Source organism: Podarcis melisellensis, assembly GCF_964234715.1.
Source record: "Podarcis melisellensis genome assembly, chromosome: 13".
NCBI classification, from domain to species: Eukaryota; Metazoa; Chordata; class Lepidosauria; order Squamata; family Lacertidae; genus Podarcis; species Podarcis melisellensis.
This window is the reverse complement of record NC_138545.1, coordinates 43724894-43751725: the sequence shown is the minus strand read 5'-3', so window position 1 is coordinate 43751725 and position 26832 is coordinate 43724894. Positions and strand designations below refer to the sequence as shown.

At 45.3% G+C, this 26832-nt stretch overlaps 1 protein-coding gene across 1 annotated transcript; it reads left to right on the top strand.

Moving 5' to 3' along the window:
- Positions 1–4: 4 nt before the first annotated feature.
- PTCD3 (pentatricopeptide repeat domain 3) lies at positions 5–26305 on the top strand. The gene is made up of 24 exons (XM_081884537.1): positions 5–198; positions 2452–2501; positions 2841–2880; positions 3743–3788; positions 5124–5192; positions 6783–6887; positions 7828–7951; positions 8973–9088; positions 9953–10020; positions 11408–11495; positions 11618–11678; positions 14856–14938; positions 15560–15704; positions 16250–16300; positions 16974–17063; positions 19035–19063; positions 20553–20659; positions 21561–21639; positions 21721–21811; positions 22628–22713; positions 23435–23583; positions 24331–24372; positions 25563–25721; positions 25943–26305. Exons 1-24 carry the CDS (start codon positions 20–22, stop codon positions 25995–25997), a joined length of 2112 nt encoding a protein of 703 aa, XP_081740663.1. The 5' UTR covers positions 5–19; the 3' UTR covers positions 25998–26305.
- The last annotated feature ends 527 nt before the right edge of the window (positions 26306–26832 follow it).

Genomic DNA, 26832 nt, shown 5'->3' with positions numbered 1-26832 from the left:
GTGAAGAGGCGAGGAGGAGATGGAGGAGGAGCAGGAGCGAAGCGCCACTTCCTCCCCGGCTTCTCCTCCCTTTCCGCCCCGCGAAGGGCGGCGCAGCGTGGACATGGCGGCGCGGTGCCTGAGGCGGCTGGCCTTTCCGCGCCGTAGGCCGGTGCCGCACGCGGGCCAGCCGGGCTCGGGGGCGGGAAGGGGCGCCAGGTGAGGCGAGGGCACGAAGCAAACGGGCAGCGGGTGGGAGTGGAGGCGGACAGGCCTCCTTGGCAACGGACAGGCCGCCCTAGCAACGGCGAGGACGAAGCGCCCGGGGAAGGCGGAGAGGCCGGAGCGCCCCCTCATAGAAATGTAGAGTCTGAAGGGACCCCGGTGGTCATCTAGCCCAACCCCCTGCGATGCAGGAAACCTTTTGCCTAACGTGACGCTCGAACCCGCGACCTTGAGGCTAAGACAGGCATCCCCAAACTCGGCCCTCCCGCTGTTTTGGGACTACAGTTCCCATCATCCCTGACCACTGGTCCTGTTAGCTAGGGATGATGGGAGTTGTAGTCCCAAAACAGCTGGAGGGCCGGGTTTGGGGGTGCCTGGGTTAAGAGTCTCAGGCGGAAGGGGCCCTGATGGTCACCTAGCCCATCTCACTGAGATGCAGGATTCTTGTTGCCCAAAGTGATGCTCGAACCCACGACCTTGAGGTTAAGAGTCTCAAGCTCCAGAAGCATAGAGTCAGAAGGGACCCTAATGGTCATCTAGCCCAACCCGCCGTGATGCAGGATTTTTTTGTCCAATGTGGGGCTCAAGCCCACAATCCCATAGGAGCGCAGGAAGCTGTTTTATTATTCTGAATCGGACCACTGGCCTGCGCAGCTCAGGCAGTGTCTCTCCAAGGGTTTCAGGCAGGAGTCTCTCCTTGGCCCCCGTAAAGGTAAAGGGACCCCTGACCATTAGGTCCAGTCGTGGCCGACTCTGGGGTTGCAGCGCTCATCTCGCTTTATTGGCCGAGGGAGCCGGCGTACAGCTTCCGGGTCATGTGGCCGGCATGACTAAGCCGCTTCTGTCGAACCAGAGCAGTGCACGGAAACGCCGTTTACCTTCCCGCTGGAGTGGTACCTATTTATCTACTTGCACTTTGACGTGCTTTCGAACTGCTAGGTTGGCAGGAGCAGGGACCGAGCAACGGGAGCTCACCCATCGCGGGGATTCGAACCGCCGAGCTTCCAGTCGGCAAGCCCTAGGCTCTGTGGTTTAACCCACAGTGCCACCCATGTCCCTTTAGCCCCCCTAGTGACCCATTAATAAAACTACTACAAGGCTAGGGCATTTGCAAACCTGAGCAGGGTCTGGTGTGATTTCATATTGGGTGGGGGACCGTGTGTTGGGATTTCCTGTATCGCAAGGGGGTTGGACTAGATGACCCTTGGGGTCCCTTCCGATTCTATGATTCTGTCTGGAGATGCCCTGGATTGACACCCCTGGGACCTTGCTGCGTGCAAGGCAGACGCTCTGATGTTCAAATAATAAGGCCACCCCCACCCTAAGTGTCTGGATGCAGGGAAAAGGTGAGTCTGTATCTAGCTGGCTTTGGGGTTGAGAAGGGGCGGAGGAAGTGGGCAGTTGAACGATATTTTATTTCTTTGCTGCAACTTCAGAAGTGTGGGCATTTTCTGTGGTGGGGTCTCATTGTATTAGAATAAAAGAATTGCAGAGTTTGAAGGAGCCCTTAGGATAATGTAGTCCAACTCTGCAGTATCCAGTACAGTGGTACCTTGGGTTACATACACTTCAGGTTACATACGCTTCAGGTTACAGACTCTGCTAACCCAGAAATATTACCTTGGGTTAAGAACTTTGCTTCAGGATGAGAACAGAAATTGTGCTCCGGCGGCACGGCAGCAGCAGGAGGCCCCATTAGCTAAAGCGGTGCTTCAGGTTAAGAACAGTTTCAGGTTAAGAACGGACCTCCGGAACAAATTAAGTACTTAACCCGAGGTACCACTGTACAGTACATTTTGCCTATACAAAAATAGATGCCAGTAACAACTTTGAACCAAATCTCTAGCCCTCCTGGAAAGGAAGTTACAGGGCATAATGTGCAGGTACTTTACCAGTGATTTCTGTGAAATGGGAAAAATACATCTTGTATATTTTTCAGGGTGCTGAGGAATGCTCCCTGTTGCTAGGATCATTGTGTGTGTGTCTGTGTTTGGGAGAGAGAGAAAGAGTCATCTCCATAAAAAAGACCAACAAGACATTGCTGACTTCCCATAGTAAGCAGGAGGTTCGGGGTGGTTGTCTCTCTAGTTTTGTGTTATGCCACACAACCTTCATGATAGTCATTTTGTGCCTGGTGCCTCCAGCCCTCTCTGAAGATTTGAAATGTGCCTACTAGTCCAAAAATGTTAGTGACTGTTTGTGTGCTTTTAAGAATCCGTGTTTCATGGATGCGTTTGATTTCCGTAGGCCCTGCTCAGGAAATGCAGCCCTTCAGAAAAAATCACCTAATCTTGAAGGTACAAGTATTTTTGTGATTAATTTTGAGCTCATAAAAACGCTTCACAATAGTGAAAAGTTTGCTGTGCTTCCTTGAGAAAAGTGTGCGATTTTAACCTTATTTCTGTGGGGAAATGTCTTCGCTAAAAAAAAAAAAATTGGACTTCCATCTAAGTAAATGCAATTAGGATAGGGCTATTTGTAGAACTGGCAAAGTTTGATTTTGATACAGGCAATGTTTCAGCTAAAGTGGCTATGCATATGAATAATTGTTTGTCAAATTAAGGCTTTCATAGTTGCAGTCTATTCAAATATGCGTATCCTTTACTAATGTAGTTGTAATAATGTTCTTTTCAAAGTTGACGAAGGAATTATTTCTCTTCCAAGAAAGAAAACCTGGTGAGTAGTTTCGTATAATGCTTTATTTGAGAAATTTAAAGAAGGGATGAGGAATCTTCAGATGCTGTCCGACCCCGGCTCCATTTTCCCCAGCCACATGGCCAGAAAATGATGGAAGTGGCAGTCCTTCAATATCTGGAGAGCCACAGATTCCCATCCCTATCTTAACAAGTTGGGAGAATTGTATGGGAGGAGACAATCTCTTGGGTATCCTGTTCCCAAACCATTTAAGGAGTCAAAGGTAATAAGCAGCGCTTATTATTGGAAGTTAAGAGGAAACAAGTATAGCTATTGTAAAATGAACTGATTTATTTCAGTCACTGACCAGAGTGTGCTATTGTAAAATGGATGGGGACCATCTTGGCCTGCCAGGGGTTCCCAGCTTCGCCCACAAGACTATTTGCCCCCTCCAAACCATGACCATCTGCCCTTCATCTGACATCACTGTCTTAAAAGGGGAGCGGAAGGGAGACTTGCAAAACCTTTCCCAAGTCTGCCCCCTACTCGCTTTTAGTTTGTGATTTCAGAGGCTAAAAAAGGAAAGCACAAGGTGCCTTGGAAAAGGTTTTGTGAGCCTCCTCCAGTTCTTCTGTTAAGCCTCTTGAGATCGGGGACTGGAGGAAGGGGAATATTCACAGAGCCATGCCCATCTGTTGCATTTGGTTCACAAGGCAGAGTCTGTAAAGGTTATGGCCGGTGGAGTCAGAAAAATTCCCCAACCCTGACATAGATACTAAAAAGCAGGGGGGACAAGATAATATGGGGCAGAAGCCAAGGAGGCACCACCTTCTGGAACTGCAGAAACAATTTAGTATGATAAGTTATATACTGAAAACTGAATATTTAATTTTCTTAAATTTAGGGATAAGTTAGCAGTTCTTCAAGCTCTTGCATCAACTGTAAAAAGGGTAAGTGCTTTTTTGAAATGATACAATGCTTGGTGTCCCCCCCCCCATGTAAAACTCTCCCAACAGTGCAAAATCACTCCCCCACCCCACCCCACGCCAAGTTTTCAAATATTGATTTTAATGCTACTGTCTGATAGAGGGCATGATGTGTGCATATTATTCTATCCAAACTGAAGTAAGCACATTATTCCAACAAAGTAATTTCGAGATCAAGAGTGCAAAAGTGATCTCAAATGGACCTTTGCACCAGTTTAGAATGATGTGCTTGGAGCACACAAGAGCTCATGCAGTGGTACCTCTGGTTACGTACTTAATTTGTTCCGGAGGTCCGTTCTTAACCTGAAACTGTTCTTAACCTGAAGCACCACTTTAGTTAATGGAGCCTCCCGCTGCCGCCACGCAATTTCTGTTCTCATCCTGAAGCAAAGTTCTTAATCCGAGGTACTATTTCTGGATTAGCGGAGTCTGTAACCTGAAGCGTATGTAACCTGAAGCATATTTAACCCGAGGTGCCACTGTATTTTCTGCTCTCCTGCAAAAATCAGTAACAGAGCAGCATACAAGGATAATCCTTGAATAGTGCCAACTGGAAAAATTCTTGCTGCACTGGGGCATTTTTAATGGATGAATAAGGCACCCTAAATAGTGCAATGCAGTGGTTTTCAAATAGTGTGCTATGGCACCCTGGGGTGCCTTGAATGATGGTCAGGGGTGCCGTGGGCAATACTGGCCTCTGTCCCTCTTTCCTTCCCTCCCTCCTCTGATTTTCTATTGCGTCTCTGCCTCCCGAAGGCTTTTCACATCTGTTTGTTGCAGCAGCCTTGGCTACAAGCTCCTCAAGCGAACGGTGCCTCTGGGACTGGCCAGGGGGTGCTTCCCAGGCCCCTATGGGGCAGTATGAGGAGGCATCTTTATTTGGGGCAGGGAGGCAGCTGAGAGACCAGGGGCGGCAGAAGCAGCTGCCCAGAGGACTCCTAAGGAGAGGGGAGGAGGCTGAGGGAACACTCCACAGGATGTTCAAAAAAGGGTGAGAGGCTGCCAGTTTTGCAGGCAAGGGGTGACATAACTGGGCTCCCGAGTCCCACAGGGGTGCCGCAGAAAGAATAGTTGGTCAGGGGAGCTGTGGACTCAAAAAGGTTGAAAACCTCTGGTGTAATGAATGTATGGTTAATGCATAGTAAAAGTAGTCCTTTTTTATTGAAGAGGTTTTTGGTGTGTGTTAAAGCAAAATGTTTAGACACGATTTTTAACCTCAGCAATGCAGGAAGATGAATCTGTCACGTATCTTGTCGTTGCAAAAGCTACAATTTAAACGCTTCCTCCTCCTTTATTCAGGATCCCACAGCTCCTAACTACATGTTTCAAGACGACCCGTATCTTATTCCTAGAACCAGTACTGAGTTTGTAAGTAACTCTCTTAAAACTGATTTTGCTAGAAAAAAATGTTTAGTAGGCTGGTCCACAGTTACAAGCACTTTTGTATGCATGGAAGGTTCCGTTGCTACTTACATTCTTGCAAGTGTGTTTTTAGGGTTGGGACTTCCCGTTTTGTCACCCAAACTGACAGTATGGGGACTGTTAGGGCTGTGTCTGAAGATGAAATGCTGGTTTTGTGTTGAATTCTGTGACAGTTCACTTCTTAGATTACTCCCCCACCCCAAAATACTCTTCATGTGACAAAACACAGCAGCACAAGTTGTTTTGGGACCTCGGGTGCATGGAGTAGACAGCCTGTCTGCCTGTCCTGCACATTCTATATAATATTTGTGTATTAAGTCATACTCCTTAAACATCTGTGATATATTTTCAGAGGCTTGTATCCACCAAAGTCACCCCGTTAATACAAGAACTTCTGCCTGTACAGTAGGACTTTCTCCACGTTCCTCCCAACCTGTTCTGGGTTTTCCCTCAACTGTCTGGAGCAGATTTGGGAAGAGAAGAGGGAGAGAAAGTCTCATTGTGCACGTAGAAGCCCATGAATGTAACAGGACAGCTTCACTGGGTGTTGTTGTTGTTGTTTAGTCATGTCCGACTCTTTGTGACCCCATGGACCAGAGCACGCCAGGCACTCCTGTCTTCCACTGCCTCCTGCACTTTGGTCAAACTCATGCTGGTAGCTTCAAGAACACTATCCGACCATCTCGTCCTCTGTTGTACCCCTCTCCTTGTGCCCTCCCTCTTTCCCAACATCAGGGTCTTTTCCAGAGAGTCCTCTCTTCTCATGAGGTGGCCAAATTATTGGAGCCTCAGCTTCAGGATCTGTCCTTCCAGTGCGCACTCAGGGCTGATTTCCTTCAGAATGGAGAGGTTTGATCTTCTTGCAGTCCATGGGACTCTCAAGAGTCTCCTCCAGCACCATGATTCAAAAGCGTCAATTCTTCGGCGATCAGTCTTCTTTATGGTCTACTCTCACTTCCATACATCACTATTAGCTTCACTGGGTACAGAACCAGAATTACTGCTTTTGTGTTGCAGCAGTGGGGAGGTAGCTCTCTTTAAATTCCCTACCTAGAAATATTTATCACTTCTCTCCCCCCCCTGCACCCAACCCATTTCTCATACGGACTCTTTCTTAACATTATTGTCAAATGTAAAAGAAATTCCCTGACGCAGGGTTCAAGACCTAGTGCCAAGCGCCCCCCCCCCCATAAATAAATTGAGGAACACCACTTGTTTTCATCAAAAGCCCTGCTCATATTAAACTGACTGTCCCTGGCTCTAGGGAGAAAAAGAGAGGTGCTTTCTTTTGCTTTTGCAAAAAACACCAGCAGCACCTCATTGCTGCTTCCTGAAAAAACAATATATGCAATGATTGAAATGTGATAGTAAAAGCTTTAAAATGGAAAATTGACTTGATGGTAGTAAGAATATGAGAGAAAAAGGACTAAATATTTGATTCAGAGGCCCTTGGGTAGGTTTTATGAAACTGCGGTATCGTGAATGGTAACTTCTACTTTTAGTAAAGAAAATAATATGGATACATTCTTTTTCTAGCGTTTATTTTCCTTATCAAAAGAATCTGGGGAAAATGCAGCCAGATATATTCTTGACAAACATCCTAACCTTTTTGAGATTGACATAGCCGAACCTCATGTACCGGTAAGCTTTGTGATTTTATTATCATCATACACATTAATTCTTGTTGCTAAGAAAAACATCTGTGTCCTCTGAGCATTTCGTAAAATTATTCCATTGTCTTGAACACAGTTAGCAGAACTGAACTTGAATCTGCTGTAGAAGCATCCTGCGTAGACAAACCTTTTTCTATGCGTTGTGACAGGGGTACGATAGAGAGAATCATGCACACCCTTGCCCTGGCCTTTGCCTCATCAAGTACAGTGGTACTTCTGGATACGCACACCTCTGGTTGCATATCCTTCAGGATGCGAACGTGGCAAACCCGGAAGTATTTTTTTGGGTTTTGCCATGCATGCTTGTGCAGAAGCGCTCTGCACAGTAGACTCGTAACCTGGTGAACCGGGTTCGCTTCCCTGCTCCTCCACATGCAGCTGCTGGGTGACCTTGGGCTAGTCACACTTCTCTGAAGTCTCTCAGCCCCATTCATCTCACAGAGTGTTTGTTGTGAGGGAGGAAGGGAAAGGAGATTGTTAGCCGCTTTGAGACTCCTTAGGGTAGTGATAAAGCGGATATCAAATCCAAACTCTTCTTCTTCTCTACCGCGCCGCATGCATGAGCAGAACAGGAACCCCTGGTTGCAAATTCCTCAGGATCCGACCGGAGCTCTGGAACGGATCCCGTGTGCAACTGGAGGTACCACTGTATTGCTGTGTTGGCTATAAATGCTAATCTGGACTTAAACGGAAAACAAAGCAAATTAAAAGGCAATAAAGGGCACAATCATTCCTCCATTTTTTTCAAGACAGACCAGGGGCTGGTATGTGTGGAAGGTGGAGTGGATTTGTCACAGATTTTGTTGTAGATCCAAAGAAATGCTTATTAGACACTAGAGGAAACACTTATGAATTCCCTTTTCTTTAGATCATCTGAAAACAATTGCCTTCTTTCCCCCTTATTTTAGTGTCTCATGCCAGAAAAATTGCCATTGCAACTTGAAGAAGTGGGTGAGGATGCACTTAAGTATCAGATCCATTTCAGAAAACTAAAAGCTTCGGTGGACATGTATGATCAACTCATGCAAGCAGGTACTAGCTAAAGCTACAATCCTGTACGCCCTTCTTGGCAGAAGGGCCTACTGAACTCCATAGGATTGCACTGTGAAATTACTTAGAGCCCCTGGCTGAAGCTGTTATGAAATGTGGTTGCCGTTTCCTATACTGAGGTGTAGAACTATTCTCTGCTAAAAAATCTCCAAAACACTAGGTCTGACAAAAAGGCTAATTCATTTGTTACACCATCTGAGAACTGAGGAGGAAGGGAGGCAGCTTGTTCAGACCTTCACAGTTTCTCCTTCATCAGCCATCAGAGCTGAAACCTACGAAAGTCAGCTCCAACAGCCCAGGGAGGAAGCTCTGACTCACAAAAGACCAACAGCTAGCTGCTTCAGCAGCTATTTCTGGGCCAGGATCATGCCCTAGCAGGTCTGCTGTGGTCCACAGGTTCAGCAGCAGAGATGCAGTTCCACCTGATAATTAGGTGGAAATGCATGTTTCTCTGTTTTATAAACAAAGATTATACTGCTTAATATAATAATCTCTTAAGTGGTTTACATAAACAGTAAAAATTTAACAATATTCAATAAAATTTCCTAACAGCTAGATTTAACATGAGATAAAAACGCAACACGACTGGATGTCACAAATAAAACTGAGCACTGTACAAGGCAAAAAAAAGTTAAGAGGTCCAGGAAATCTTGGGTAGATCCATGAGGCATTTAAAAGTGATTACTGATTTAGGGCATTTTTTAAACGTTGCTGTACTTTTATTCTTACGTAAACTGCTTAGATTTTATATTGAGCCTTATTACCAAAATCACGCTCTGAAGAATAGTTCACGTACATGTCCATATATTGATAACTGCATCGTATTTGCAGCTGTTACATCACAGGACATTATATAGCCTGATACAAAAATTTTTTGATACTTGTCCATAAAGACAGTTCACACGTTCTGCTCAAAGACATTGAGCGCCAAGTGATGTAAATGCACATGTGAGCTAGCTAGAAACCTGGCTTCCACTTTACTCCCCCCCCCCCCAATCTGCAGGAACTTCTGTATCTCTGGAGACATCAAACAGCCTTCTTGATCTCCTATGTTTTTATGGTGATAGAGAACCTGATCAGCTGAACTCTACTGAAAATAACAGCAGATTGGAACAACTGGTAAGCAAGCATGGTAGAGGGTGGATGTTGTTTCACCCAGATAGTATCGTATTTTTCGATCCATAAGACACACCTAGTTTTTAGAGGGGGAAAGGGGGAAAGCCCCGTTTTTGGGGGGATCAGCTCACAGTTGTGCAGCTTCTTTTGCAAAGGGGAAAAGCCCCTTTTTTAAGGATCAGCTCATAGTTGTGCAGCTTCTTTTTGCAAAGGGGAAAAGCCCCTTTTTTGAGGATCAGCTCAAAGTTCTGCAGCTTCTTTTGCAAAGGGGAAAAGCCCCGTTTTTTTGAGGATCAGCTCCAAGTTTTTATGGGGTTCAACTCACAGTTCTGCAGCTTCTTTAGGAAAGGGAGCCGTTTCTACAGTTTCCACACGGATAATCTAATCAGCCAGTCCCATGTCGCTGGGGAACATTCAGCAATGGAGGCCTGGGCAAGGGGGCTGGGCTGGAAAGGGAGCCAGCGATCACCATACATTCACTCCATAAGACGCACAGACATTTCCCCATACTTTTTAGGAGGAAAAAAGTGTGTCTTATGGAGCGAAAAATACAGTATATAACATTACAGAAAATAGGACTTGAAATAAGATCAAGGTATTTCTAAATTACTGTGATGTGTCTTGTATCTCAAAGATGGAGTGCTTGAGAGGGAAGAAAGCGCCCACCTTTTCACGTGTTTCCATAGGAACTCCTGCCAACTTTCACTTGAGGGAGGAACATTAAAACTGCTGTCAAGCTATCTAGCTGTCTTGATTACTCTTTGTACCAGTCCTGCATACTAACTTAGATAAAATGCTTTCTAAGCTTTTGAATGCAGAGGTGATTCTGGTATGCTAGTAAGACTGATCCTGGAAATCTTGTTGCAGGAGGAAGCTTCAGAAGAAAAGAAAAAAAGGAGAAACTGGCAGAATGGGAACCGTGGGCTTAAGTGGCGGTATGAAAAATGACACCAGTTCCTTGTTATATTTTCATCTGTACTCTTATTAGGTAGTCCAGAATATGTTTTCTATGCTGTTTAGCCCTTTTAAAAAAAGATTAATTGTGGGGCAAGGAATATTCAGACCACATAGTGGTAGGTAGCTGAGTATAAGCATGGTGTACTGTTTAATCCTCAGAGTAAATTCTCAATTTTATTTATTTAAAATGTTTATAGTCTTCCCTTTATCCAAAGATCTCATGGCGTGGGAACAATACAATTTCATTTAAATTGGAAAATCCATAGCAAGTAAAAACTATAAAATTCATGCTACGATTCATCAAGCTTTGCAAACGTCTTTTTGATTTCCAAGCAATCAGGTGCAATTCTGATGCACGGATCTGTGACCAAAATGTGAGCAGACTTTTAAAAAGAACATGCATAACATTCCTGAAATGCCCTAGAGGTGCAGATGTGATAGCTGAATGTTAAGGATACTTTTCTGGGGGAATTGTGAAAGACTGTTTGGCATATACCGTATTTTTCGCCCTATAGGACGCACTTTTTCCCCTCCAAAAATGAAGGGGAAATGTGTGTGCGTCCTATGGGGCAAATGCAGGCTTTCGCTGAAGCCTGGAGAGTGAGAGGGGTCGGAGCGCTGCCACCCCGCTATTCCCCGACCTGATCTGGAGGCTGGCGGGGGGGGGGAGCAAGCTTGCTTTCCCCCCCGCCAGCCCCACAATCTCGGGGGATAGTGGGCAGGCGGAGTGCCGCCACCCCGTTATTCCCCGACCTGATCTGGGGGGGGGGAGCAAACTTGCTTCTCCCCCCCGCCAGCCCCACGGAGGCTAGAGAGGCTGTCCCTGAAGGCAGAAGAGGGAGACGGAGCACTCCGTCTCCCTCTTCTAGCTTGGGGATGGCTGCGCAAACCTGGGGGGGGGGGAAATAAAAATGTTTTCCTTGATTTCCCCCCCAAAAAAACTAGGTGCGTCCTATGGGCCGGTGCGTCCCATAGGGCGAAAAATACAGTACTCATAAAAATGTGTATACTGAGTGTACAGCAGGACAGCCATTTCATGTCCTCAGGTACATGGTAGAGCAGCAGAAACATGTCTATACTCATACTTGATTGACCATCTGTGCCATGGTGTCTAAATTTGCAGATTTGGTGCCATGTATTTGCAAATTTTTATCCATGTTGCCTGAAATGTATACGCAGTTCCTGATTTTAAGGTCATATTGTATGTCGCGCAACAATGGGTGCAATCCAACTAAGTTTGGATTTTAATAAAAAACTGATATGGCTTACCAAAAAAAAAAAATCGCAGTGTGCATTCTTTTGAGAAGGTGCAAAAGTATATTGATATAAATCACGTTGATACAAGTAATGTTTTCCAATCAACAGGGAGAACAATAACGCTGAAAGAATATTTAACCTAATGCCAGAAAAAAATGCACATTCGTATTGTACAATGATCAGAGGAATGGTGAAGGTACAGTTGTAACATTATTTATTCCGCACTTGCTTCTGTTATTTCTCCAGATTAATAGATTGGTTTTCCTAAGTTTATTCTAATTCTAAAAATCTAACTCCTTCCCCTCCATATCTTTCCAGCATAGAGCAGCTGCAAAAGCTTTTGACATGTACACTGACTTATTGAATAACAGGCTTAAGGGTAAGTTCTAGGATTTTTAAATATACATATATTCCACGCATTGCATTGTTGAAACTGTACACCTAATGACTTGGTCCTGCCTTTGTAGTATATGCGGTGCAAGATAAGGCATGGTGTGGAGAAATAATAATAGTAGTAGTAGTAATAATAATAATAATAATTTTTATTTATACCCTGCCCTCCCCAGCCAAGGGCGGCTAACAAGCAATAATAAAAACAAATGGAATGAATACAACTTAAAAACAAAATTAAAATACAACATTAAAATATTGAAACCTCATCGCAGGAGGAGAAAGGAAAAGAAAAAAGAAAGAGGGGGAGGGAATCAAATTGGCTAAGGCCAGGCGGAACAACTCTGTCTTACAGGCCCTGCGGAAAGAAATCGGATCCTGCAGGGCCCTGGTCTCATGAGACAGAGCGTTCCACCAGGCTGGGGCCAGTGTTGAGAAGGCCCTGGCTCTGGTTGAAGCTAATCTAACTTCCTTAGGGCCCGGGACCACTAGGGTGTTGCTATTTATGGACCTTGAGGCTCTCCATGGGGCATACCGGGAGAGGCGGTCCCGTAGGTACGAGGATCCTAGGCCGTGAAGGGCTTTAAAGGTCAAAACCAGCACCTTAAATCAGGCAGAGAGAAGTTTTCTCTGTCTCACTTTTCCATCTCATGCTGGAACCCAGTGCCATCCACTGAAGCCAAACGCTGGAAGATTCAGGGCAGACAAAAGTACTTCACATAATGGACTTCGTTCCTAAAAGATGTAGTGACGGCCACCAGCTTGGATGCCTTTAAAAGGATCCTTTAGCTGAGATTCCTGCATTGCAGGGGGCTGGGCTGGATGACCCTTGGGGTCCCTTCTAACTCTACAATTCTATGATTCCATGAAAAGAAGATTGGACAAATTCATGGACTTTCAGAAGGCAGTATTCTTCCTACATGGTGAGAATGGCATGTGGGGAGAATGCCTTTTGGGGGCTTTCCATGGGCATTTGGTTGGCTTCAGGATGCCCAACAGTGTCATCTGTACTAGAACTTTCAGTGGTGCTTTCAACGTCACTCTCAATGCCAGAATCTACATCTGTGTTGGCATTGATGGGGAAACTGTGGAGAACCTCTCTCTCCTGTCGTGTAGTGCATTCTACATTCCTAGTAAGAATCACTGTGTCAGAATCAGGCAATAAAACTCTGTGCTGACCTTCCTCATAGCCCATGAAAATGCCATGTGCACCTTTTGCAACTTGTGGTGTTTCTACCCACATGTGAGACCCAGAAACCTGTAAGAAGATTTTCTCTGGAACAGTTTCTCAAAAGGAGAACTTTCCATACCTGCTGAAACCTTTCTTCTCCATGTCTCACGCTCTCAGACACTCAAATGATATAAGCAAATGTTGTGCCACTGCTGGAGCAGCACGGGTGGTTAAAAATCCTAACAAGATAGGCCTTTGTTCTGATCCAGCAGGACCCCATATTAAGTCAATAATAATAATAATAATGTCGGGGTCTGCTTTCAGGGGAGCGGGGAGAGACAGGAACGTACAGACAGCTTCTCTGTTGAGCAACTGCACTTCGTCAGAGTCCGGGGGGAGCTTTCAGGAGACACGGACGACGAGAGAAAGGGGGGGATTAGGCAAAGGCTCGGTTAGGCTGAGGGGAGCCAAGACACCACTCCCAGGGAAGTGGATGTGCCTCTTCCATCACATAGTTTTCGCCAGGGAATTTCACGTAAGGAAAAGAGGAGGAGAGGGGGTTTTCCCGGGCTTTTATGCTGGAGGGCAAACAGGAAGAAGGCACTTCCGGAATCTGCTAGCGATTAAGGCAGACATGGTTTTTGGACTTCTGGACTGTACATAAGTTTTGCACTCAATAAAACCTGTAAAGAGAGGCAGGAGTCCTGGCTGTTATCTTCGTGAGCAACCACGCTCCCACCTTACAAATAATAATAATAATTTATTATTTATACCCCGCCCATCTGGCTGAGTTTTCCCAGCCACTCTGGGCGGCTCCCAGCAGAATATTAAAAACACGATAAAACATCAAACATGAAAAACTTCCCTAAACAGGGCTGCCTTCAGATGTCTTCTAAAAGTCAGATAGTAGTTTATCTCCTTGACATCTGACAGGAGGGCGCTCCACAGGGTGGGCGCCACTACCGAGAAGGCCCTCTGTCTCGTTCCCTGTATCTTCACTTCTCGCAGGGAGGGAACCTCCAGAAGGCCCTCAGAGCTGGACCTCAGTGTCCAGGTTACTATGCTTTGGTATGCCCAATGGAGGACCTTAAGGTCTGCAAATAATAACATCCTGAAGATCCCAGGCCCCAGGGAGATTAGACTGGACTTGACCAGAGCCAGGGGCTTATCGGCCCTGGCCCTGGCCTGGTAGAACGCTCTCCCACAAGAGACCAGGGCCCTGCGGGATTTGACATCTTTCCGCATGGCCTGCAAGACGGAGCTGTTCCGCCAGGCCTTTGGTCGGGGTTCAGTCTGATTCTTTTCTTTCTGTATAAGAACAAGCATTAAAGAGGCCTCCTGGCCCGCTCAGAGGGCCTTTCTTTATAAGACCAGTGGTAACAGTTGGCCCTGGAGAATATTAACCACTCTCAATTTTACCCATGGACTGCCATCTGTCCAGATTTTAATTTACTCTGAACTAATTTTAAGATGTATTACAATGAATTGATTGCCTGTTCTTATGTTCTTTGTATACTGTGTTAGTTTTATGATGTTAGCTGCCCTGAGCCTGGCTCCGACTGGGGAGGGCAGTGTACAAATAATTTTTTATTTTTTTAATTATGAGTGGGACTTTCCTTCTCATTCCCTTCCCCCTGTGTGTCCTGACATGTTACCCGAAATATATGGCCATATTTCATGCACATACATTTTTCTCCCTTTGGGTGGTGCTTGGATGGACGCCTGCCTTTCTGACACACTGGGTTTCCGTTTGCAGCAATGATGATTGGCGCAGGGGTACGGACCTCAGCTAGATCATGGGAGCTGATTGTGAGCTATCTGCGTTCCGGCGTCGCTGGCGTGTGGCTGGCTTCCTGGAAACGGGCTTGCAAGAGAATTTCGCCTTACACTGAGCTGCCTTACAAATAATCGGGGGGTGGGGTGTAAAGCCAAATACAAAGAAAGCACACGCTGTTCAGTACAGTTGCTTAAAACACAACTTTTCATTTCTTCCAGCTGATGTGCACACCTTCAATGCGTTAATTGTAGCAGCTTCAGAAGTACGGGAAAAGTACACTGAAAGATGGGAACTTGTTGAGGTAAGAAGTAATAACTAATTCAGGAGCTTTTAATGTACATATATTTGCCATGCCAAATATTTATTTAGGTGAATTTATATCCCACCTTAGTAGGGATGTGGGTGGTGCTGTGGGTTAAACCACAGAGCCTAGGACTTGCCAATCAGAAGGTCGGCAGTTTGAATCCCCGTGACGGTGTGAGCTCCCGTTGCTCGGTCCCTGCTCCTGCCAACCTAGCAGTTCAAAAGCACGTCAAAGTGCAAGTAGATAAATAGGTACCGCTCCGGCAGGAAGGTAAACGGCGTTTCCGTGCGCTGCTCTGGTTCGCCAGAAGCGGCTTAGTCATGACCCGGAAGCTGTACGCCGGCTCCCTCAGCCAATAAAGCAAGATGAGCTCCACAACCCCAGAGTCGGTCACAAGTGGACCTAATGATCAGGGGTCCCTTTACCTTTACTATATTCCGCCTTTTCATTATTAGGCAATATTCAGGGTGGTCGTGGGACTCAATGTGGGTTATAAAGAGGCCTAAATTTCATCTCTCGATTTGTGTGTGTGTGTGTGCGGGTGGCAGTGTAGAGAAATCCCTGCATCTTTATAAAAGCTTCAGTCCAGTGCTTGATTTGTTTCATCTTGGTTAATAGGATTTGCTGAACCAAATGGCTCAACAGAAGATACAGCCAAATCTGCTCACTTTTAATTCTGTCCTGAAGACTTTACGGTGGTGTGGTGCCTTTGGCAAGAGTCTGGCCCTTCGCACACTAAATGAGATGAAGGCACTAAATATAGGTAGGTTCTCAGCTGTCTGTTAAGATTGTCCCAACAAAGCTTCTCAAGTGGTGAATATGTAGGGCACGGGTCTCTAAGCTTTCCTTGCCTCGGGCCAGTGTCTCGAGCGACGATCACACGGAGGGCAGCGGAGCGCGCATCCATATGCGTGCGCACACGCTATTTCCGGCGCACATCCAGGTCAGAGGAGGCCCATGTGCACAAGCTATTTCCCATGCTCCTCTGACCCAGATGTGGGTCCCTGTGCCGTGCCAGTAAGAGCGGGCAGCGGCGGGGCTCCCCACGGGCTGGATAAACGAGTCCCTCAGGCCTTATCCGGCCCCTGGGCCATAGGTTGGTGACCCCTGATGTAGGGACTGCATACACGAGATTCATGGAGTTCCCCCAAATGCACTACCTGCTCAACAAAACTGGAATTCTGTGAGCAGTTTCAGTTTCTATTAGGGGGCACTCAAGTGATTAGAATATGAATTAATGGATTTTTGTATCTTGGCCACAACATCAGAATTGCCTGGTTCAGTATATGCCTCTCTGTTTGTTTTTAGAGCCTAGCCTTGCAACCTTTGACCATCTTCTTGGCATCTTTTATAAACCAGGTATGTGATTCCTAAATTAGAACAACATCTAGTCAATTTGTTTCTGTAGTCTTTTGACGTTTGAACTGCAGCCCTCCAAGGTGCTGCACTGGAAGCTCCTTCTGGCTTTGCGCTAAACACAGGAATCTTCCCCCACATGACTCCTGCATTCTGACCCTTCTTCCTAAGCTACAGCATAGATCTGTTTGACCGAAATGGCATCTGAGTGATGCTGCCCTGCCGCAAGGCTGAATTTTTTAAATAAAAATATTGCATCCAAAATGTATGGTGTTTGTACCACTTATTGGAGAAATTGGAGTCTTATTGGAGTCTTCCTGAAGACTAGTTTCTCTAGAGGATTTGGCCAATACTGTTAATTAAGGTATAAAACTATTATGTGTGTTACTAGCGTGTAGTGGGAAAGCTGTTGATAATTCGGCCCCTCTTATTAACAGGAGATTGTCAGTTCTTAGGGCCTTCTTGGCATTTGACTGTCCCAAAACCTTGTGAGGTGGAATGACTGATTGCTACGGCAGTCACACTCTCATTTGGTATTTTGAAAGTGTAGTATTGCGTTCTTGGCCAGCTGGGCCCCACAGCAACCCTCAGCACCAAATACGGATTACGTGTTGTACAATCTGTCTACTGAATGTGTGTTCTTAATGGCGCCATGGCGTGTCTTGTTATTCTACAGCGGCATCTTCTCGAGGCGAAACAGAAATGATCTATGAAATAATGGATGAGATTAAGGGAAAGCGTTTTTACCCACAGGACCCAGACGATGGTATGAATTCCCTCCTGTATTCTGTGGTGATCTTGCATTATGTGGGACTAACGTGAATGGGGGGAAATGGCCTTTAAAACTTTATGTGAGAAGTGGGCTAAATGATCGATTTTCCTTGCAAAATAAAATATTAGGTCCGTGTTCTTCACAATTTGTTGTGGGTCTATAAAAATAGCAATCTAGTCCACATACGCACACATACCACAATAATTCTCAGGCTCCATGATCACTGCTGATGGTGACAGCAGTCACGAAATTAAAAGATGCCTGCTTCTTGGGAGAAAAGCAATGACAAACCTAGACAGCATCTTAAAAAGCAGAGACATCACCTTGCCAACAAAGGTCCGTATAGCTAAAGCTATGGTTTTCCCAGTGGTGATGTATGGAAGTGAGAGCTGGACCGTAAAGAAGGCTGATTGCCGAAGAATTGATGCTTTTGAATTATGGTACTGGAGGAGACTCTTGAGAGTCCCATGGACTGCGAGAAGATCAAACCTATCCATTCTGAAGGAAATCAGCCCTGAGTGCTCACTGGAAGGACAGGTCCTGAAGCTGAGGCTCCAATACTTTGGCTACCTCATGAGAAGAGAAGACTCCCTGGAAAAGACCCTGATGTTGGGAAAGATGGAGGGCACAAGGAGAAGGGGATGACGGAGGACGAGATGGTTGGGCAGTGTTCTTGAAGCTACCAGCATGAGTTTGACCAAACTGCGGGATGCAGTGGAAGACAGAAGTGCCTTGCGTGCTCTGGTCCATGGGGTCACGAAGAGTCGGACACGACTAAACGACTAAACAACAACAACAAAGTGCAATTGAATCTGGGTTATGCAATGATTTTTGGGTGGGCTTGTGCTGCCCTCATCTGGGTTATCTTGCCTGCTTTACTTTACTTTGCATAGTATCTGTCCTGGACTGGCTGGACGCAGAAGAATTGTGGGTGGCACCAGCTGAGGAACCCCCAAGGGAAGAAGGCTCAGAGCCCGGAAAGTGGCGGTGGGATGAGTGAGTGGTCAGGGGGAGAAAACTGGGAAGAGGAGGTGTGGAAGCTGAAGAGGTAACAGGGTTTAGTGAGTGGGGAGAGTCTGTGGCAGAGAGAAGTTCAGAAGCTGAAGCAGGAAAGGAGGGAGGACAAGAGGCAGAAGAGCTGGGCCAGTGAAGAAGCCAGGGTCTCCCCCTCCTACTTTGACAAGCTCCCCTCCCCCCAGTCTCCCAGGACCAGAAGAGGTAAGAAGAGGGAGGAGCAGGAACAGGTGGTGTAGTCTCAGGTTTCTTGCAAAGGACCCGGGAGAGGAGGAGACTTGGACAACTGTGGGAATGCAGGGATCTTTAGACTCCACAACTGCTGCCCCATAGGGGCAAGACCTATCAAGAAGAGTTGCTGTGCTCATTAGGCCTGGCTCCCCTGAGCAGGCCTTGTTTCTCCTCAACTTCAACTACCCCATGTGATTTATTGCTGGCTTGGCTCCCTGACTGTATCTCACCCAGCTTAGTTGAAGGCTGATCATTTTGAAAGTGCCATTATGGTGGGTAGTAGTTGCATATGTACTGTGCCTTTGTTATTCTGTTAAGCGTTAACAGGTTGTCATATATCTCATGGCAGGGGGGTCTACGCTAGGATCAAATTAGTTTTAAGTTGTCTCCACTTCTCAGGAAAACCTGGGAGTAGTAGTTGGGAGAGAGGACTAGGATTCTTTTACACTGAATTCTCAGCACTTGGCCAAGCTACGATGGACAGTATTCTGTGGTCAAAGCCGTAAAATAGCATAAAGCTTGTATGTTTGCATTGTAGATATGATCTTAGATATTACCTTGGCTTAAAGAACAGTTTTACCAGACTTCTATTGGTTTAGACAGTGGTTTGTTTAGCTGTTCAATTTTATTTCAGTAATGCTAGGAAGTCTGACAGATGTGCTTATCTTCTGCACTGCTAGATGTTGAAGATTAACATTGTTTGCTATTTCTTCTTTTTAGGCAACTTTTTCCCAAGTGCCATGAGAATAGTAAGTGGATTTGGTTCCTGCTTTCTAACACTTAATTGTCTATTATAATGGCTTTCTAGCTACCTGTGAATTCCCTTGAATAGTTCATAGTAAAAAAACAAAACCTCTAAATCTGTTCTGCTACTCAGATTCCTCTTTATCCACAACTGCAAAATTCTTCCACATATACCTCCTTCTGTTCCTTCAAGTTTTTGGTTTGATTTTACAAACCATTATTCCTTGTGATGCTCCATCATGCCCTTTAACTTACCGTATTGGAACAAATAACCTAAATGGACATGGAGCAGATTCAGCTTCCAGACGTTGGATGGAGGAACGTTGTAGCAGAGTTTGATTATACGGGGATGGTGGGAATTGGGATCAAACTGACCTAAAGCAGGTTTCATATTTTACTCATACTCATAAAACCTTTTATTGGCATCACATACAACATCCAAAAGGGACGCGGGTGGCACTGTGGGTTAAACCACAGAGCCTAGGACTTGTTGATCAGAAGGCCGGCGGTTTGAATCCCCGCCACGGGGTGAGCTTCTGTTGCTCAGTCCCTGCTCCTGCCAACCTAGCAGTTCAAAAGCACGTCAAAGTGCAAGGTAAACGGCATTTCTGTGCGCTGCTCTGGTTCGACAGAAGCGGCTTAGTCATGCTGGCCACATGACCCGGAAGCTGCACCCCGGCTCCCTCCGCCAGTAAAGCGAGATGAACACCGTAACCCCAGAGGCAGCCACGACTGGACCTAATGGTCAAGGGTCCCTTTCCCTTTCCCTTTTACAACATCCAAAACAAAACAAATCAGTATAGAATTACCACTTCCCCAGTGACACAAAACATTTGCTAAAAGAAAGGAGACAGAGCAGTCTATCATCACATCTCTTGGTCTCCAGGGAGATCAGACATCTGCAGTGTATTTCGACGACAAAAAACCAAATAGAGATATTTAGCCACTAACTTGGTGAGCTCCTGATCATTCCCCAGCAATAGAAATTGTATGACCTCTGACTCTGGTTTCCATTTGGGGATATAGAGTTGATCTAGAAATTGCTGGTGGAGATCAGCATATAGTTTACAATTGACAATTATTTTGATGTTCCACATTTGATGTGCGAGCACAATTGCTTTTCAAACACAATCATTTGCCCTTAACTGCAAGGCACTTGGGAACCAAATATAAATATATATGGGTTCCTCCCCCTTTGATGTACGAAGTGGATGGTAATATACCCCTCAAATTCCTGTTAGACTATTGGTGCCCTGCTGATCCAAAGAAATAAAAAAATAGCTCCTTGTAGCTCATCTGAATCCTCTTTCTTACCCTAGCAGTTTAGAGTAGCTATTACGTCTTGCTATTTCATGATCATTTGCAAAACTTTGCTTTGGGAATTCCCTTCTCTGCTTGCTGATGAAAGTGCAGGGAGCTTTTATGTGGTGCACTGTGTGGCAGGGTGCTGCATGTCTTTAATATGAGTGCTCATGCTATGTGTCTTGATTGCAGTGCCTGGACCTTAAGGATATTCAGCTCGCCTATGAGCTACATAAAGTGCTGGAGACAGGAGAGAACAGGAAAATGTTGGCAGACATTGGCCAGCAGACTACTTACTGGTATTTATTGTTTGGTACTCCCTGGGGTTACAGGAGCAGGAAGAAGAGACTATGCGCTGTCAGTTTGGATGCAATTGTACTTCTAGGCTCAGTTGAAGATGTTTGCCTTTGCAATGAAAGCATTTTATGTGGGCATAATACGTTGGGGGACATAATAGGAATCAGTTCATCTCCTAAGAGAGGGACGTGGGTGGCGCTGTGGGTTAAACCACAGAGCCTAGGACTTGCCGATCAGAAGGATTGGCGGTTCGAATCCCCGCAACGGGGTGAGCTCCCGTTGCTCGGTCCCTGCTCCTGCCCACCTAGCAGTTCGAAAGCACGTCAAAGTACAAGTAGATAAATAGGTACCACTCTGGCGGGAAGGTAAATGGTGTTTCCATGCACTGCTCTGGTTCACAAGAAGCAGCTTAGTCATGCTGGCCACATGACCTGGAAGCTGTACGGTGGCTCCCTCGGCCAATAAAGCAAGATGAGCGCCGCAACCCCGGAGTCGGTCACGACTGGACCTAATGGTCAGGGGTCACTTTACCTTTTACATCTCCTAAGATGTATGGGAGAGGCCATACTTTTGAGTCTCTTCTGTATTGAGAGAGTGAAATTGTAACAGGGAAGAAGAAATGTTGAAAAGTGTTGTCTTTTGAACCCCCTTTCTCATGGAACACTCTCCTGTTCACAACTGACTTGATTTGCCAGTTTCTAGAAAGTGAATCAAGCTGTCCTGGTTCCACCAAGCCAGTTGAATAGTTCAGGTTATATGAGCTGCCCGTTTTAACTTGGATAGGCAAACCACATAAGCTTAATATTAAGTGTTGAGGTTGTTACATATCCTGTATTATAAAGCTTTTGAAATCTCAAGTTGTGCTGGGTTTTTGCTTATTTTATTTTTCTCCTCTCGCTACAGTGGAAGGTTTTTTACCTTGCTGTGCATGATGGAACAGCTTGACATTGTAATGAAGTGGTATAAAGAAATGGTCCCATCAGTAAGTATTAGTGTGTTGACTTTACAGCTTTTTTTAAAAAAAGGTTACGTTGAAACCAAAATATCTTGCTTGTTTCATCAGATGTTTTACCCAAACTCTCAAGGAATGCTGGATCTTCTTTATGCATTGGACACAGCGAACCATTTGGAAATGATTCCCCAGATTTGGAAAGGTTAATACTTTTTGTGTTTTATTTATTTCAATATACATTAGTTGGTTTTAACTTTTCTAGAGTCACCAAACTTTGAAGATCCAATCTGATGAGAGTCACTGTTTGGTGACACCAGCCTGATGAGGCTTCCCCTTAAGATAATTCCAATCACATTTTTTGCAGTGAAAAGGATTACTTCTACATTTCTATCCACACTGTACATAGTAATGTAAAAGAAAAGAAAAATCCCTGCTCCCAGATGCTGCTGGGATGAGTTGGGTGGTAGTTTCAAAATTTCCCATTATGGGACGCATGTGGCGCTGTGGGTTAAACCATAGAGCCTAGTACTTGCCGATCAGAAGGTTGGCGGTTCGAATCCCCACGACAGGGTGAGCTCCCGTTGCTCGGTCCCTGCTCCTGCCAACCTAGCAGTTCAAAAGCCCGTCAGAGTGCAAGTAGATAAATAGGTACCGCTGTGGCAGGAAGGTAAATGGCATTTCCGTGCGCTGCTCTGGTTCGCCAGAAGCGGCTCAGTCATGCTGGCCACATGACCCGGAAGCTGTACGCCAGCTCCCTCGGCCAATAAAGTGAGATGAGCGCCGCAACCCCAGAGTCGGTCACGACCAGACCTAATGGTCAAGGGTCCCTTTCCCTTCAAAATTTCCCATTAGCTTAGTGCTAAAGTTCATCTGTTCTCTGTTATTAGAGCAGGATGCAAATACTGCTAGAATAGGAGGAGTTTAAAAATGTGGCCTACAGCAAAACCACTGGGATGGATGGGCAGGAATACGCTTTGTGTGGCTTCATTTCTGATTGCCTTTTACCCTACCCCTGCAGATATCAAGCAGCTTGGACATGGCCGCAGACCTGCTATGACAGAAGAGGTTCTGGCCCTCATGGCCAGAGATACGCAGCCCCCAGAGGTGAGTCTAGGTGAGACTCTTGCGGTGTGAAGAGTTGGTTCATCTGGACCAACAATAGTCACAGCGTAATTTACAATAGCATATTGTAATACAGTGGTACCTCGGGTTAAGTACGTAATTCGTTCCGGAGGTCCGTTCTTAACCTGAAACTGTTCTTAACCTGAAGCACCACTTTAGCTAATGGGGCCTCCTGCTACCGCCGGAGCACGATTTCTGTTCTCATCCTGAAGCAAGGTTCTTAACCCGAGGTACTATTTCTGGGTTAGCGGAGTCTGTAACCTGAAGCGTATGTAACCTGAGGTACCACTGTATTGAAACATACTACAAAATAAAAGCATTAAAACAGTTCTTATAAATTGCGTAAGCAGCTTGAGTAAAAACGGTGAAGTTACTCAGCCAATCAGCTACTAAAAGCCCAGCAAAAAAGGTAGGTTTTTACCACAGATTCTGGGAGAAATGGAACTCTGGATATATTTCAATATACCATTGGTATATTTCAGTAGCTTCTCTCGGCGAGTTGCTAGTCACTGTTGCTAAAAGCTTAATGGGAAGATGTTTTCTGCAGTATTCCTAGTACTTTTGGAACTTTCCCCCTACTTATTCATTAGGTAAAAAGTGAATTTACTTGGATGAGTCGGTTTCTAAAAGCTACAGTATAAAAAGATGCTTGTATAGCTTCCTCTGTGAGCTTAAACATTTTGGTTTGTCCAATATTTTTCAGACTCGGGTAGCATTTGCTGACTGTGCTGCAGATATAAAATCTTTCTGTGAGGCACAGGAAAGGAGACAAACAACCCTAGAATGGACACCCACTTCACTGGGTAATTGCACTATATTGTTTGCCAGGGCTGGGCGAATGCAGGAAGCCTGGTAAGTACAGCAAGGGTAATTCACTGGTGACCAATGTAACGTTTGTAAGCTTATTTGTATCATATTTCATGTTTCAGTTAATATTTAACTCCAGTGACATTCATGTGTTAACTGCCTTGATCTTCCCTACAAAAATTACCGTAATCAAGAAGTATGTCACAGGTAGTTTAAATGCTTTTTGTTTTGGTTTAGAAATATATGACTAATGTAACAGTTTTGCAAGCTCAAGAATTTGTCTGTAACTTGGGTTTTGCCGCCTCCCAAAATCTGCAGAGCGGTGAAAAGATGCCAGGGAGTTTGAGGCGCTTGTGTTTCCTTTTGAACAATTAGGCACAGCGGGGAATGCAGTGTCTTTGTGGCATATGGTTTATTTACACATATTAGGCCATTTTGGGAAAGCCGTGGCCACCCACCCTATAGGATTCTGTGATTCAATACTTAAAAGGGTGTTGCATACATTGAAGGGACCTTCAATGCATGATGTTTTACTTTAGTAACATGACTTTTGCATTCTTTTGACTTGAGTGCTAAATTCAAGCTGTGTACAATTGAAAAGGGCATTAGGTTCAGAACTTGTGTTTCACAGGCATAGTTCCTTTTTGACTGAATGCATTTTTTGCAGTAGGGGTTGATGAGAAATGGGTTAGGTCTGATCTAAGGACTGAAACAGTTCCTATCCTCTCCTTAATTAAGAACAGAACTTTTTTAAAAAAATCAGTGCAATTCAGAACTTTTCTCTCCAAATAGGAACATGCTGGAGCTATTTAAGAAACACAATCGAATCCCCAGGTAAGTTCATCTACTGCCTAAATGCCCCAATGCTACTGTTGTTCACCATATAAAAGAGATAGGGGATACTTTAAATCTGTCCCTCTTCTTCCCTTTCATTATTTCTGCCCCACAAATAGACCTAAAAAAACCCAGCCCCTTTTATTCCTTAGTTAACTCTTTCCGCAACTCCGAATGGTGCTTTCTGCTGGGCTCCGCCACATGTGGAGGACAAACCCCACCAACAAGGGCTCTCCTGACTTGGGTTATGTTCACAAGCATACTATAACGAGGTGTTTGCAGCTGCTGCATAATCACATTTCCTTATTTCTTTACACGTTGCTTGTGTTACGTTGACTGCCTGGAATGCTTGTGGTGCAAACTGAAAGTGAAAACAGCAATTGACATGTCTACTTAAAGTATGACACCTTGATTAGCACCTGCCCCTAAATACCTTGAAACCTGATAGGCAGAGACTTCTGCATCTTGAGCGCTTTGCAGAGACATATTTGGATCTGAAACAGTGCACGTTTGGTGTAAAAGCATTTAAGAATCCCTGTACATAGGACTCCTGCCCCAACACCTTCTGCACAAAGAGCTAAATTCCATTATGTACTGTTGCTGCTCTTCTAACCACAACCACAGCCACTTCCTCATGCCTAGGGTTTTTGTAGCCTTGATCTTGGCTTTCTCTGAATCTGGTGCTTTCAAGTCCTTCCGGACTACCAGCTCCCATTAGCTCCAGCCAGTAGTATAGTCCAAAACATCTGAACGCTGAAGCAAGAATGTCTTAGCACTGTATGAGCGAGCTTTTCATGCAAGGGTAGCTCAAGCTGGGAGTTCCTGCCAGCAGATCTGCTGTATAATCTTTGTCCCAGCTTTCATACAGAGCTTCTTAAGAAAGGAAGGTTTCATTTTGTTTGGATAGACCAAACCTCTGCTTAGCTTGTCTTTGGGGTGACAGCAAAGGGGTACATTTGGTACTGGTAGCAAATGGTACTTGCATATAAATATGTCAAGAAATAAATGAAAGAAACTTGGCTGAAGTCCCTGGGTCAGAAACCATTGTGAAATCTCCCCCACATCGTTAAGATTGTAGTTCTGGGAATAGAATAGTGTGTTAAATGCAGCCTTACCATGAATACCATCGGAGCATCCATGCTTCTCTCTCTCTCTCTCTCTCTCTCTCTCTCTCTCTCTCTCTCATGCAGTGATTTGGTGATGGGTGAAGTCTTGAATTGCATTAAGCAAAGCAAAGAGCCAAGTCAGGCCCTTGACCTGGTAAAGTTTGCTGCAGACTTCAGCTTACAATCAACTTCAAAGCTTGCCAGGAGAGCTCTGGAAGAATTTCAGCTCTCTGAAGAGCAAAGGTGAGCTTCGGGAAATGGGTGAACCGTGGATGAACACTTTTGAGTTCAAAGCAATGTCCAGTCTTCACTCCCAACTGCCTCTTATATTGCTCCTGTGTCTAACCATTTTTAACCAGACGCTGCTCTGCCAGCAACAGGAGGGTTGTGCCAGTAATTTGATGGGGCTTTATAATACCCACTTAACCATTTTATCTCTGAGCTCTGTACTTTTTTCCTTACAGGAAAGCTCTGGCTGATATGACAGCAGAAAGCAGCGACAACAGTGATGGTGAATAAATAGATGCCAGGAATGGACCCCTTTATTTCCTGAAAAAAGGGATGCCTCTGATCTGGCATGTGGCAGTCAAAATGGCTATACTGGACTTTGCCTGGTTGCTAGTTTTACATTCACTGTCCTGATCGCTGACTAATCTGTACTGGGCATCTGAACTCGGGCATGTCCTGTGTTGGAGAGACTTGTCCCCTTTGCATGTCACCTCACTCTGGAAAGCTAGAATTTCCTACCTGCAACAGAGGAGCAAAGCAAAAAGACAGTAATTCCATTGCCTCCACAAAAATGGTTAAAAATAAAGCGTAATACAGTTTTCTTGCTTCCTATTTGTGATTATGATCTTGACAGAATATGCAGCAATGTGTTCCTGGTGGGGATTCTCAGGCTGGTGTATGAGACATCCAGGGTTTTGTGCTCCAGTTTACTCAAGGTGGGGACACCGTCTTGGAAATCTGTATAGGCTTCCTCCTGCTTCTTTAGTCGCCTGCCCAAAGGAGATGTGAATGTTGCTGTCTTTGATCTGACTTGTGCTCTGGTTTTAATTTGCTATTTTCCCCGCCTTTTCCACTACTTTTATTCTAGTATTTCCCCCTTGTTCTTTCTCTGTCCCTTTTTTTTGGGGGGGGGGGAGTGTCCCTCGGCGTTTTCCAGCCCCTACGTTCTAATGTTCAATTCATGAAGCATCTCCCTGCAGGCCCTGGCCATTGTTGGGAAGGGGATAGCTCCTGGGCCATGCTGAAGAATCGTGCCGCATCTGACTAAATCTAGTCCCAATTTCTCGGTGGCCAGTCTGTTGCTTATGGAAAGTCACAAACAAGACAAGGAGCACCTCCCTGCTTG

Coding starts and splice junctions, on each gene's coding strand:
- PTCD3 (XM_081884537.1), top strand. CDS start 20: ATGGAGGAGGAGCAGGAGCGAAGCGCCACTTCCTCCCCGGCTTCTCCT. Junction 2,881..3,742: donor CTTCCAAGAAAGAAAACCTG/GTGAGTAGTTTC, acceptor TCTTAAATTTAG/GGATAAGTTAGCAGTTCTTC. Junction 7,952..8,972: donor TGATCAACTCATGCAAGCAG/GTACTAGCTAAA, acceptor CCCAATCTGCAG/GAACTTCTGTATCTCTGGAG.